At 38.2% G+C, this 15,810-nt stretch overlaps 1 protein-coding gene across 9 annotated transcripts in view; it reads left to right on the forward strand.

The window, feature by feature from the left end:
• The window catches only part of NRG3 (neuregulin 3), a 1,116,221-nt gene that overhangs the window by 859,329 nt on the left and 241,082 nt on the right, over positions 1-15,810 (forward strand). For all 9 annotated transcript variants that reach the window (XM_031936195.1, XM_026455768.2, XM_026455769.2 and 6 more), the window contains one exon: positions 3,803-3,876. In XM_031936195.1, the coding sequence (XP_031792055.1) occupies positions 3,803-3,876 (74 nt within the window). The remainder of the gene's footprint in view (positions 1-3,802; positions 3,877-15,810) is intronic.

Here is a 15,810-nt window from a genome sequence, read left to right on the forward strand (position 1 = left end):
TGGCCAAGTGGCCATGATAATCACTTTTAGCTGGTCAAAAGATGATTGATCATTTCTGTGGGAATATCAGCAAGTGAGTGACCTGACCATTTTAAGTCTCTTCCTTAGGGTCCTCCACATCCAGCCTGGGTGATATGTTGCTTAACCTGCTTTACCACACCAGGCAAAACAAGTACTGAATTTCAACCAGTGATCACAGATCTTATATTGTCTCATCCTTGCTGGTACTGTTTGCTTTTCTCCCACTCAATCGTTGCCTTTTAAAACTCTTTACTTAAACCAGCCACTGGACTTTTCCTTGGGGACAATGTAGAAGAGGAAAACAATGGTAGAAGGGGCTGCTTTTTATTTCAGGTACAGCTGGACAGGTGGGATGGGTGAGGGCAAAGCTCTAAGGATGTCAAGAGTAGAAATAGTAATGTCTGCCTTTGAAACTACACAATTCTCTACACAACCAAGTGATTGGAGCTTTGAAAGCAATGCGGAGTAGAAAAGTAATAGAATATCCACCTAGGTAAGGCAAGATTTGCTGTGGGGAAGGGAAGGTCCTGAACCTCTATCTGGCCCTGAGGCTCATCAACGTGATAGTCCAGTTGGGCTCAGAAGGACTCCTGTCCCTTCCCCATTCCTTCCCTCCCACTGCAAGGGACCAATCTCTCTTATTCTGTGTTTTCTTACCATCTCTTCCACCTCTTACCTGCTCTACTCTGCTTTGCACATGGTCTCCTCAACTATGCCCTTCCCTACAGCCTTTTAAATGTGGGGAAAAAACAAACAAACAAACAAATAACATGATCAAGAACTTACTGGTTTCCAGGCCAAGTGTGCTGGCTCACACCTATAAACCCAACACTTTCGGAGGCCAAGACAGGAGGATTGTTTAAGGACAGGAATTTGAGACCAGCTTAGGCAACCTAACAAAACCCCCCTCTACAAAAAATTTTAAAAAAAGAATAGTTGAGTATGGTGCTGCACAATTTTAGTTTCAGCTACTCAGGAGGCTGAGGCTATAGGATTCCTTGTGTCTAGGAGGTCAAGGCTGCAGCTAGCCACTGTACTCTAGCCTGGACAACAAGTAAGACTCTGCCTCAAAAAAAAAAAAAAAAAAAAAAAAATGGAAGGAAGAAAGGAAAGAAGGAAGGGAGGGGGAGGGAGGAAGGGAAGGAGGAAGATTTGTGTTTTTTAAAACATATATTCCCCATTAAAGATTACACATGTACTTCTTAATGTTATTAACTTGGTTATGTATTAAGATGAACAGAAAGGCATTTCTATTATATGAATTTTTTTCTTATTCTTGTGTCTTTCAAAAAGAAAAAAGAAAATAAAACAAATACACACTCAACTCTCCCCCCAAAAACAAAAAGAAAAACAAGGAGTACAATAATATTTCTCAAAAGATATGCTTGACATACTATCAGAAGGTCTGCCAACTTCAATCTATGCACTAGAAGTGCATTTAGAACTTTTATTCTTTGGTTCTTGTCTTTAATATTGTTGTAAATTCAATCCACTTCACTAGCATTACCTGCTAGCAACATTCCATCTTCACATTTGGATGAGTGTGAACTTATCCAGGTGATATATGTGCGATTTTTAATGGAAATTTTACTTCATTATTCTTAAAACTGGGTGTCAATTAGCAGCGACTCGCCTCCTTAACAAAGGAACAGGGTTTGCTGCCTGCCCAGCCATACAGACCCCCGGGGGGCTTCCTAGCCTGAGCTGGGCTGCTGCAACATCATCACACTGTATTAGTTACAGCACAGAGGTATGGAGGCAGGAGGAATACTCACTGTGCAATTTTCCTGATACCCCATGAGGCCTGAGCACCTCAGGGTGGGTTAGCACTCATGGAAAATCAGTTTAAGATGGGAAATTTTCAAACATCTTTCCTTATTTCCTTTCCCACACACAAACAGAATAATGCATTTTAAATAACAAAGAACACTTAAAAAGCAAAACAAAAACAAAAAGACACTTCTCCTTAAAAGCCACTATCTCCTTAGGATATTCCTCTTACATTAAATAAAGATACAAAGAGTGAAGTGTACTTAAAATCTCTCACAAAGATTGGAAATAAATTCTTCAAAAAGTGAATGCATACTATAGCACATACCCAGGATGTAACTCATTATTATTGGGAAGTGAAAATGAGAGCACCATGGTATGATAATTCTGAATAAGAACAAGCTAATTGCATTAGGGCAGCTTTCCGAAAACAAGAATTTATTTTTTGTATGACAAATGTGCCTCAGTACAAAGTACACAAAGTATTTTCTGACTCTTACTGTGATATGCCTACTTTATTTCAAGTGAAATAAATGAATTTTTTAAAGGTTATGGAAATATGTGTATGCTTTAAAAAATTATTTCAGTAACATATTGGATATCTGGAATATCCATATATTGGAGGTCTTTGTTCTCAGTCTACAAGGAAAATTGCCAAATCCACTCCAGAGTGCCAAGCTTAAAAAGGTGTTGAAGAGAGCCTGCCCGATTACCTGAATTCCAATTTGGCTCACAATGAAAGGAAGAAAAATAACCTCGATGCATTTCAATGTTGCTTCTCCCCTTGCAATAGACCTTATTTAATAGCTTATTACACTCAGAAAACAAAGCATATTCTAAGGAAAGAACTCACGACTCATGGCTCCCGTCTCTTGACAGAACGGCCTCTTTGAATTCTTTTGTCGATTTCATAGATTTCTAACAAGCAGAGAATTGTTTTTTAAATCTGATTTTTTTATGCCAGCAGCACTATTTCCTCCTCTGTAAGTAGGACAGATTCATCCTATAAGCAACAATGGATGCTTCCCTGCTGAACTCGAGCATGACAGATTAAGCTTCGAGCAGACCAGTAAATGCCACCTCCCCACTTAACAAGGCTGTTCAGAGCCAGGTGTTTGGGGCCTCGCCGTATTTGTTCCTGGAACTGCTGGCTGATGAGCCACTGCTATCCAAGGCGGCCAAGCAGCCCTGAGCGAGCTGTGTGAAGACCCGACAGAGGCCTGGCAGGGCTGAGGGGGCATGCCTCATTGCCAGTGCTTCCAGGCAAATTCCTTGCCTCCAAATTGTGCCCGCCTCAGGACAGTTGGCTTGTACAATGCCTGGCAGAAAGTAGACACTTTGCACATGTTTACTGAATATAAAAGAGAAAAATAGGGAGAGAAAAATATCTGAGTTTAGAGATGCCTTTCAGACCTTGCCGGATAAAATGCTGTTCTTTCTGGAAAAGTGGTTAGGTGACACTGACACTGACTTGGAAGAACAACTACGAGGTTAAAAAAAAAAAAAAAAAAAAAAAAGCAAGTAGGACTAACAGTGAACAAGCTAATAAAACACATGGAAACAAAATTAATAGTACTAGCCAAAATCTCTAATTGATCAATTATATTTCAAAATATCTTTTATTAGCAAAATGGCACTTGCAATATGTTTCTAAATGCCTTTATAGAGCCAGTGTGTTGCATAAAGAAAAATACACCTGCATCCAGAATTATAATTTTAAGAACCATTATTTAGATTGCTGTGAGGTATCTTAAAATGCGATTCAATTTGCTCCTTAGATATTGCATATCAAACTATAAAAGCAAAGCTACATTGTTGGCTTTCTCCTTTTTTGGCACAGAAGTAGAATTGAGAATCTGCCTGTTGAAGTCAGAAACAGACTGAATCAAAAAATACAAAAGCATGAATGTACTGTTCTCACATTTATGTAATTGATGGCTATTTTACTTGCTGAAATCTTAAACCTTTCACAACCACATGCGTATGTTTGTCATTTATCCCCTTTTCTCAGGTGCAAAGAAGGCTACCAAGGAGTCCGTTGTGATCAATTTCTGCCGAAAACTGATTCCATCTTATCGGATCCAAGTAGGTCAAGCATTTTTCTTCTCTCTAATAGGCAGCCCTTATTCTGAGCAATGGTTGTTAACTCAGCTGAAAGCTGTATTTCAATCCTGGGTCTATGAAAACTGCCAAGGACAGAAGACGATGGCAGATGTTGATGTTCAAAGCATCCTCAGAGCTGGCTCTATAGTCTAGGTCTTCTCCGACGATGAGGTCTGGCTTCCAGATTCCACCTGGAATCCCTCCTGGGAACCCCCAGCAACCCGGGACTCCTTAGCTCTCCCTCTGCCCACCTCGTTTCAAAAGCGGGGATCTAGAAAAATAAAATAACTTATTATTTACTTGAAATAATGTTATGGAAACTACAGTATTATACTGCTTCTTACACTTTGGTTGTTAATTTATGATAGTGTTAAAGCATACGTTACTAAAGTAAGAAAAGGTGTACAAAATCATGTAAGAAGTTTTCAAGCAGACTTTGAAAACTCTCTTTTTGGCAACACTATTTGCATATCGGTGATTACTGTCCTAAGGACAAATTATTTTTTCTCCATTCAAGGAAAAAGACAATTTGCAGATTAAAAAATATAGCTAGTCATTAGTTTCTGTTTGTATATGAATAAAAGTAACCTTTTATGCCTAAATGCCCATTCTGTCAAATGTGAAATGTTTATCTTTAAAGAATTCTCTGCTCTTTCAATAGCTGCTAGAATTGAATCATTACTAAGAAAAGGGGATTTTTACTGAATCACCTGTTTAGTTTAGTGAGGATAATGATAGGCATTTTGCAATTGTAAAGGCCAGGTTATGGTTTTCTGAAGTTCATACATATGTAACACAGACTTCAGCAAAATATTTTGTACTGATTACAGACAGAGGTCGTCCTGCCTGTGTCTGTGCATTTTGCTGCATAATGAACGTGTCTAGCCATCTTCCAACATCTTTTCAAAATGCATATTTTCATTTTCCCCTGAATTTCTAGCTACATTTACTCAAGTAGATGCACAGTTATTTGAAAGAAAAAGGTTTTGTTGAATTTAATTTAATTCTATTTTATTTTGACAAAGCAATTCACCATACAGTAATTACTCTTTCTTTGCAAATTTAGCTTTCCTTGAGAAAAGTGAAGGTTGCCACAGGGGTATCTCTATTTCCTGAAATGTGAGGCACAGTTCTCTAGGAATTACCCAGAGAGGATGGTATTACTGGAGTTTTTTGTATCTTGTTTATCAAGTGATTTGGGCCACTTCCTTCCTTCCTCCTTCCCTCTCTTCCTTCCTTTCTTTTCATATATGGATGTGGAATAGCTATTGAGTACAGGTGACAAAGGGCAAGGCCTTGTGCATGGTACCAAGTGGGTAAAAAAATCTCTTTAAACAATCTAATCAAATTTTACCATCCATTTGGATATCATAGTTCATCACTGCAAGAGTGGAAGATGTGTCCACCATAATGACTGTTCTCTCCTCATAGAACAAAATGGTCCCATGGTTATAGTCACTATCCCTGAAAACCTATTTCTATTAAAATTATATCTATGTGAGCCAGGCACGGTGGTTCGGGCCTATAAACCCAGCACTTTGGGAGGCAGAGATGCTTGAGGTCAGGAGTTTGAGACCAGCCTGGCCAAAATGGTGAAACCCCGTCTCTACTGTCTCTACTAAAAATACAAAAATTAGCCTGATGTGATGACAGGCGCCTGTAGTCTCAGCTACCTCAGGAGGCTGAGGCAGGAGAATCGCTTGAATCCAGGAGGTAAGGTTGCAGTGAGCCGAGATCACGCCACTATACTCCAGCCTGGGTGACAGAGCAAGACTCTGTCTAAAATAAAATAAAATAAAATAAAATAAAATAAAATAAAATAAAATAAAAAATAAAAAGTATAGCTTTCTGAAATGTTTCTATTAAGTGAAATTGCAAGATAGAAAATTATTTCTATATAAAATTGCAAAAGGAACACACTTTGGCCCAAATGTAGAAAAGAAATACACTAAAATGTTGAAAGGGTGTGGAATTTTATGAAATTGTTTTTCTATTTCTCCAGTTTTCTGTAAAGTGGTATATCATCATTATGAGTCAAAATGCCAGAATTCCTTGAAATTTAAAAAGAAGGAATAAGCACAGAGAACCCATGGATGAGTGCTTGAGACACAGCTTAAATGGAAAAGCATTGTGTCTTCCATTCATCCATGCACACATGCATTTCTTTAGGTAATCATTAATTCATTTCATCAGTATTTTCTGAGTATCCATCAAGATCCACCTAATCGGTCAGGCTCTGTTAATACAAAGGTGTGCAAACAGGATTTAGGCTCTGAGGACCCTGCAGATTAGTGGGGGGGAAACATGTGGCTAAATATACATGGGGATGAATTGCGTTAGCATTTACCCCTTTCTGACGTTAGCAGATTTGATTTGACTCCCAGGCCTCAGGCTTTCACCTGAGCAGTGGTAACAATAATAACTTATAAGCATTATTGTTATCATATAGAAGAACAGAGTCAATGCCAGATAATGTCAGTCCACTTCCCTTATTCATCACTATAATCATTACTAATATGTGTTTAAATGATACATGTGCCAGGCACTGTGCCAAAGGCTTTACATGAATTATTTTATTAAACCCTCACCATCACAGTTTGGTAAGGAGAGTGCTGACAGTTGCCCACACTTTATAGTTGAGGAAATTAGACCTCAGCGATCCTAAGTAAACTTGCTCAAGGTCATACAGCTAGTTAATGCTAGAGTTTAACTTCCATTTCAAATGACTCCAGGACCTGAGCTCCCAACTGCAGGGCACTTTCCTCCCTCCCCTAGAACCTTCCCTTCTCTAGTTATTTTCAACAGGACATTTATCACTCTAAATTCCATTGACTGAAACTCAATGACCTGCGGCAAACATTATTCTAAGGAATAATATTTGCACAATTTTCCTATCTTAATGCAGCAACTTGAGCTTCCATAGAGATTTAAATCCCTAATGAAATTTCCTTGTCAAAATTCTTGCTGAAGGATTGTTTAATTTGCTGCTCATGATATCTTCGGAATGACTGTATGCTCAGGAAATAAGCTTCCACTCAATGAATGCCCTCCCTCCATTTTTTCTCTTCTGTCTCCTCTCTTCTCTCCATTCTGTCTTCCTTCCTTCCTCCCTCTCTCCCGGTCTATCCAATGCATACTTTTGCTGAGTGAAATCTCTGTTAGCAGGGGCTGAGAAACCCCTGCTCTTTCATTCTCTCCCAGGTGATGCAAAGTTGGGCAGAAATGTGTATCTTTTACATTACATTTTAAAAACAAAATAAAATCTTAAATGACCTATATTGAGGAAAATGGTGCAAGGATGTCACTGTGAGAGCCTTAATGGCTTAAGTGTCTTAGACGTGGTTCAGAGCTGGCTCCTCAGAACTATTTCAAAAACTCATCCCCTCTGTTCTCTTTTCAATCCCAAGAACCTATAGCTGACTACATTCAGGAACACATTTACCTATGAGGATCAATCTTATAAAGTGCTTCAATGACAGTTTTTGTAAAAATATCTAATGCACCAATCTGTCAGATTAATCAAACCCTCCTGTGAATTCAATGTACCACAAGTCGCATTCAGATCATGAGGCTGAATAGCAAGCAGGGGTTCAGAAGGAACGTAGTGAGTGATTCAGATTTTGGTCAGAGTCAAGAGGAAGTGACCTTCTGTGGAGGAGCCGGCATCAGCTAATGTGGCATTCTTGAAAGGCATATTTCTGGCCCCTGCCTCCTATGCTGCCAGCGCACTGAGGGATAGCAGCAGTAAGCTTCCCGGAAGCTGACTTGTAGACTCCTGCCCTGGTTTTCCTTCCTTACTACCCATTCCCACCCAGGGTAGTTACCATCCTCAGCCTTGAAGCAGAGTTAGATGGAGCTGAACTATGTATCAGTCAGAACTGTGAGCCAGCCAAGGTTTTTCTCCATCTCCACTCTCATGAACACATGCCAAGCTGAGTTCCCATCAAGATCCTGACATAATCACCAGCCAGTGGAGGCGTGGGGGATGCTTCAGAGAACAGACTCAGAACAGAATCAAAGAATGGGGTGGGGTAGAGAAGATGCCCATTGGAAGCAAGAGCACGCCTCCTCACACACAGCTGGAGGCAGCTGTTTCTACACCACCCTATGCCTTTCTCTCCCTGTCAGAATCCAGTACTTAGCTTCTTCCTGGCTGTGACGGCAGGCTTGAGTCTGCAGGCTCAAGCTCTGGCATGCAGTGTATACAGCTTAAACACCTGGAGTCATCTAGCCTCTCCGTGAAAGGAAGGAGCATCACTTCCATCACACATTCATATGTGCTGACTTAGATTCGCACTTTGCTTCTTTGCTTCTTAGAACCAGGCTCTATTCTCACAGCACCTGGAAAGATGCTAGGAGCCTGGTCTGGATGTGATTCAGAGGAAGACTAGTGAAAAAGATACAGATAGAGGTTTAGACTTCTCATCAGCCCAAACTGGGTTTGTGTGCCTCAGCTTTCCAGGAAGAACCACTTCACAAGTCCATAAAGAACAGAAAAAAACAATCTTCTATAGAATGTGGTTCTAGCCCCAGAGAGGGCATCAGGTAAGAAAATAAATTTGTAAACACAGCCGTGCTTCCAAATGGCCTGCAGAGACAACCAAATCATGCCCAAGCTTGGTCTCCTTCCTCATGTTCCCAGGGATTGTCACTCCCAGTGCCTAGACCATCAGGCTCAGAGCAAAGTGGTACTCCTTTGCCATATGTGTCACAGTGAAGGAAAAAATAATTGAGAACACCCTGGAAACACCATGTAGGGCCAGGAGCCTGGGCAGGCATTTGCTAAGCAGATATAAGGAGATTTTCCTGAAGATTATTAACAGGAAGTTTTCCCCCAAAAGACCCATGTTCTGCACTCTTGCCTTTCTCAATCATATTTAATATATAGGAACGTGTGTTCTATGTATCAACAATTAGGTGAAAGAGTGAAACAAAAGGTGCTCTGACTTGGAAGTCAAAGGGTTTTGCTTCTAATTCTGTGACCACCTGATCTTTGTGGTGTGGCCTTTGGAAAATCAGTTTATTTGGACCTTGGTTTGTTTATCTGTAGAACAATTTGATGGGCATCCAGCTTAAAGACAGTGATGGCCCTTAGTAGAGCAGGCTGTCCTCGCAAGCCATTCAGAAGGGGAGATCAGGGCACCACCAAAATAGTGGATTTCTTCACTCACTCATTCATTCATTTCCCCAGATAATTAAGCACATGTAACATACACCATGCTTTGGATCCAAACCATAATAACCACAGATCCTATTGTCTTAATCCATTTGGGATGCTATGAAAAAATACCATTAACTGGATGGCTTATAAACAGCAGAAATTTATTTCTCACTGTTGTGCATGCTAGGAAGTCAAGATCAAGGCTCTGGCAGATTCAGTGTCTGCTGTGGGCAATTTTCTGATAGAGGGTGCATTCTCTATGCCCTTATATTGTGGAAGGCATGACACGACTCTCTGCACGTCTTTTGGAAAGGCTTGAATCCTATTCGTGAGGATTTCTTCTTTCTGATGTATCACCTCCCAAAGGCACTGCCTCTTACCAGCACCACGTTAAGGATTAGGTTTCCACATAAGAATTTTCGTGGGACACAAATTTTCAGACCATAGCATCTACCATCAGTAAACTCATAGTGTAGTTAGCTGTGCTTATTGACATTGAATTACAGACTAGAAAGGATGTAATGTCTGCAAGATACTGAAATGTTTTCTTCCTTCACTCATTCAAAATCGTATTAATAGTTTGACATTGGACAAGTGGCATAACATTAATAAACTCTGGCTTTCTTCTTTATAAATTAAGATATTCTAATCTGTAACATATATAGCTGTTGCTAGGATGAAATAAAATTCTCCATTCAGAGCATGTTGTGCTTGCGACATTGTGAGAGCTCAATAAAAATTATCTATTATCGTCATTATTATTTTTGTTGTTTCAACTGTCACCTTGATTACTATACAGTGTACAAGGCACTGAGACAGGTACTACCAGGAATTAAAAAGCATACAGCCTATTACCTGGCCTCGAATATCTCCAGTTGTACTGAGGAAATAAAAATGCACAAAGAAGCACAAATAAGGACACACACAAAAGACATGACTGCTAAGGAAATCTAAAAATGGAGGGGCAATAAAAGTTCACGTAAAGTCAAGGGAGAGATCTGGGTTACTCAGGAAAGGATTTCTCTAGGAGAGAAGATTATAGTGAGCCATTCACACAGGATGTGTATCTGTGAACTGTTGTACAACCTGCACACTGCCCAACTTCACTGGTATCATTTATGCTAGAGTGTGAAGGATCTTCTGTAGAGCGGTGCAACTTGGTCCTGGGAAGGACATTTCCATGAATAAATTTGATAGATAAAAAACAGATTCTTGAGGACACAAAGCAGAAACTAATTATCACTTTCCCCCGGTCTATTAATCCATACAGATGAAAGGGTATAACTTTCAGACTGGGATCTGCTGGGAATACTTAAGTCTGCTAAGCTACTCTGCCTTCCAGGAGCCATAAAAACATTGTTAGCAGAATGGATTTATATGTAAAAATCTGTCACTCTTATTACCGTTTTTGTGGCTTGGCGTGAGAAGGAGAAACAGAGAATTATCTGATTTTGACCATGTCACCTTGAATCTCACAAAACCCATTAATTCTGTCAGGTTGTGGCATTTTTATATATTTGATTGCTAATATCTTCAAGTATTCCCCTTTAAATTATATGAACACTAATCTTTTACCAATCATGTATGCAAACACATGATTTCTAGATACTAGGAAAATAAATTTATTTACAAGAAAGTAAAAATTTCCTATGAGTACATGATTCAGAGATAATCACTGATAATCAATTCGTGCATACTACTCCAAATATTTTCTGCTTTTTCTATGGCATACATATGTATTCATTTTTATTTGTTTGTTTGGTTTTTAGAGGCAGGGTCTTGCTCTGTCACCCAGGCTGGAGTGCAATGGCATGATCTTGGCTCACTGTAGCGTCAACTTTCTGGGCTCAAGTGATCCTCTTGCCTCAGCCTCCCAAGTAGCTGGGACTACAATTGCCTGCCACCACACTCAGCTACTTAAAAAAAAAAAAAAAAAAAAAAAAAGTTTATAAAGATGGGATCTTGCTATGTTGCCCAGGCTGGTCTTGAACTACTGGCCTCAGGAGAGCCTCCCATCTCAGTCTCCCAAAGTGCTGGGATTGCAGGCTTGAGCCACTGCGCCAGACTTGTATTTGGTTTTAACCATTACGTTGAAAGCAGGCCTCATAGGGCCAGAGGGAAGCATACCTGCCCTTGCCTCTCTCAGCTCTAGTGTTTGAGTCTGTGTGCCCAGCTTGCTAACAGCAGCTTCCCTGTTGGCCCTGGCTCACTGGGGGTCCACTCTACCCACTCTACCCGGGAAGATGGATTCTTCTGCCCTCCCAGGGAGCCTGTTGTGCAGGTCTGAAGACAGCTCTTAACTGGTTCTCGGTTCTCCTGTGTGATCCACAGCTAGTCCACAGGACATGCTCACTATGTTGTCTCATCGAGCCCTGGGAGAGCTGGTCATTCAGGAGCCTGTGTCACCAGACCATCAGGATCAAAGATGACAGTTCCTCTGTCTCATCTCTCCTCTGTCTTTTCTATAGTTTCAAAGTCAGAGAGGGAGATCAAGTGTTATGGAATGGTTCTAGATTATCTAATTATTTCCTTTACAAATTCCGCATGTGGTGATTTATCTCCACTTCATTATCTATTATTCATTATATTGACACCTTAATCAAATCTGAGGTACCAGAAATTAAATATTCATATCTTATTACACAATATACTCATTTGCCTTACAAAATTAGGATTGGCTGGGTGCTCATGCTTGTAATCTCAGCACTTTGGAAAGCCATGGTATGAGTATTCCTTGAGCCCAGGAGTTGAATATCAGCCCGGGCAGCATACGAAGACCTTGTTTCTAGAAAAAATAAATAAATAAATAAAAACTAGCCAGGCATGGAGGTGTGCACCTATAGTCCCAGCTACTTGGGAGGCTGAAGCTGGAGGATCACTTGAGCTCAGGAGCTCGAGGTTGCTGTGAGCTGTGATTATACTACCGCACTCCAGCCTGGGTGATGTAGTGAGACTCTCTCAATTAACAAAAAAATTAAAAAGAGGAACACCACCAGGTTTATACTCTCTGTATTTTGTAACTTGTACTTCCCACTCAATATATTGTGAGCTTTTTCCCCACAGCATTTTCATAATTTTATATTCTTTTAAACTATTATTTGGAAGGTTATACTATTATAAGGATTTAACATAAATTATCTTACCAGTCATCTATGAAGGGCCGTTTAGTGGGTTTCCAATTTTGCCTGATTACAGTGATTAACAACCGTTATGCATCAGTCTCTATACCTTGATGTCCAAACGATTTCTTAAGGATAAATTTCTAGATTTTGATGTATTTTGATAACTTTTCCTCCAGAAAGATTATATCAGTTTACATTTCCATGACTGAACAGTAAAATTGATTTTACTTTTTTCTTTACCAACACTGGATAGTATTGTTTTAATTGCTACTTGTACAGGGAAAATTATATACCACTAATATTTTATATTACACCTTGATTGCCAGCAATATTGAATCCTTTTTTCACTTGTATATTGGTCAGTTTCATTTCTACCTTTATGAATTTTTAATTATTTTCCTTTGCTTACTTTGAAATACTGTAATATTTCAATCTTATTTAAAAGAGTTTGCTATTTTGAGGATAATAAAGTATTCACTATCATATAATTTTTCCAGATTGCTCTTTGATTTATTATTTATGGTATTTTTTAAAGCATACAAAAGTTTTGCCTTTTATGGAGTCAAACCTATTAGTTATTTTTTAAAAAGTAGTTCATATGAGCGAATGCTATCCTTAACCTAAGAATGAAATGAATGAATAGTAATTAAGCTATTCAATTTTATTATATTTCTATCTGAAATTTATGTTAGTGTGTAGTTTTATATTAAGAGTAATATGTTTAAAAATACATTTAGTTTTTCTGACAGAAGTTATTGAATAGTCTGACATTTCTTGATGATTTATAAAGATAAATTAATTATATAATCTATAATTGCACATATTTGGTGCTGTCTGTGGACTTTCTACTCTGCAGATAGGGGTAACACCATGAGAGTATTTAATTTTAAGAGAATTGTAGTTTGCATTTGGTAATATTATTTCCTCAAGTTAAAAATATACAATTGGTTAAATATGATTCAACCATATATTGATTTGAACTTGATTACATATGCATTTTAGAATAATATGCTTTGAAAAACAACCAATACATGATATTAAATACAATACAGGATTCAAAACAATATGTATAGTATGACTAGGGTGACCATATAACTTATCTAAACTAGGATATTTGGAGAGTGAAAAGCAGAGCTATGAATAATTACACTGGAATAAAAAATATGAGGCAGAACTATACACTCACCCAAATTTGTAACATAAGCATGTGTATACTTAACTATACAGGCTTAAAAAAAACTTGAAGGCAATGTATTGCAAAATATGGTAGGATTGCACAATTTTTTCAATATCTTTTGTGTATTCTCCCAATTTTCTGCAACACATTTGTATTGTATATAATCTATTATTATATTATTTATTTTTAATTATTATTTTAAATTTAATAAATATTAAAAGAATGACAAATGCTTTGTTGATGATTACTGCCAGGGATTGATCTAAGGTCTTAACAGATAATCCTCCCACAGTTTTGTAAGGTAGATTAAATCAATTCCCACTTTAATGTGTGGAAACTGAGAAAAATAAAGTAAATAAATAAATACATAAAATAAATAAAATAATTTGCCCAAGGATACACACGTAGTCAATGGAAGCACTGAAATTCTAAACCCACTGGGTATACAGTCTAAAAAAATGAACGTGGAGAAACAGTTACAAACATTGAGAGAATTGCTTGCCCATAGAGTTATAATTATGATTCCTCACATTGCTTCTCTTCTTTTGCGCATCATTATTTTTGATGTGACTTTTCATACTGTTCTGCTCTATTAGGAATTGTGGTGTCTTCTAACAAATTGTAATATGGGTTCCTGTGTAAAACTTGCAGACTTTGACCATGACTCCCCAGAGGGAAAATCCTAGCAGTCTTTCTGGTCTCTGCTTATAGGGCACCTACAGCTGAGGTTGGTATCAGGTAGGTGTCTCGTGGCCATGGCTACCTGCTCAAGAAGGTGTAAAGCCCGGGACAAACGCCTAAATGTCACCACTCTCCCCACCCTCTGCTACCTTTGCCCTCATTCTCTCCATTTGAGCAATCTTAATAGGGTTCTTATCACTTCTGTAAGGTGTTTAGAGCCTGGTTCTGCTCAAGTCTCCATACAGTTTAATTTGATATGCAAGTTTTTGTAGTGTATTTCTGCCTTCACTGTATTTGGCCTGTCACTTACATGTGAGGATGGTGCCTCCTTCTGAGATTGATCTGTTGATGTGTCTCCCCCTCCACATCCCATATTCATAATTTATTTTTTTTCCATGGGAAGTATATACAGGGACAGTCTTTTGTGAGTATTCCAATGGCCTTTTTAACTAGAAGCTTCCAAAGGGTTCACTTCTGAGTGAGTAGAAGGAAGCATTTAAAAAACAAACAAACAAAAAAAAGGATGGAAAATGTGGCCAAGACTACCTGAAGATTAAAAGCAAAGAACCAATAACCACAAAATCCAATTAGCCCTCAATCAAAAGGGTCCAGCACATTGGAAATTACTTTATTCTTCCATCCATACCTTTCTGTGCTTCTTTCTTATAGTCCACTTTGGATAAATTTCAGTCACATCTAATAACATGACATGTATCACTAGATAGACATAACCACTTTCTGCAAAATTCAGAAAAAAACCATAATCATTTTCAACTCTGTTAATTAGATTTTCCTAAATGAATCTATTTATTTACATTCTATGCCCAAGAGCTACATTGTGAAGATAAATAGCAGAATACCTGTTTCTTTTGATGGTGTTTTACATGACACTGATGCTAGGAGACAACCAACACAGTGCTGTAGCAAGCCGCACGCCCACCATCCTCCTTTTCCTGAGAGAGCTATTTTCGTAGAATATGATAGAGCAGTTTCACCAATGTGTGACTGACATGAAATGGAATGGTTTGAGCTATTATCATCTTTTTTTCTAATTTGGGACTACCAGCATTTCAGTTTTTAACATAGTTCTAAAAAATTGGACACATGAATTATAAATAATATCTCATAATGTGGATTAAGAACGTGAGCAGAGAGAAACAGAAAAACTGACTACATTGTTGACAGTAATCAGAGACACAGGGTTCTGAATTTTCTCTTAAGAGAAACATGTCCTTAGGTCCTCTTAGGCCCATATTTCAAGTTCCAACAGAGTTTTTAATGGAATAAGGACTTAACTATATGCAAAATTTTGTGCTAGGCCTCTGTCTACATGTCCTTATTTATTATTCCTGAGTTATAGTAATTTTATGTTGAGGCAACAGACATTCAGATAAATTAATTAACCTACAAAGATAATCAATTTGTAAGAATTTGAAATCAAATCTGCTGAGTCTATATTTTAGCCATCAAAGGGCTTTTTGATACGGGCCGATCAAATTTTCTTGTAATAGGAAACTTTTTAATATTTATTTTACTTTATTTTTTCATGAAGGGTCAAGAACAAAACATTCTCCATCATTTATTGAAATTCATATCTTCATTAAGTGTCATAACAAGTGGTATAATTAAAAATGTAATGAAATAGGCCAAAAGATAGTACAGTTTGGGGTAAAATCATTGCATTTAGCAAAGCAGTTCAAGGTACATAACCTAATTCTTGTACATGATAGGCACTTGACAAAATTGTGAATAATTAAAATGAATTTTTGATGATT

Source organism: Piliocolobus tephrosceles, chromosome 9 (genome assembly GCF_002776525.5).
Source record: "Piliocolobus tephrosceles isolate RC106 chromosome 9, ASM277652v3, whole genome shotgun sequence".
Taxonomy (NCBI): domain Eukaryota; kingdom Metazoa; phylum Chordata; class Mammalia; order Primates; family Cercopithecidae; genus Piliocolobus; species Piliocolobus tephrosceles.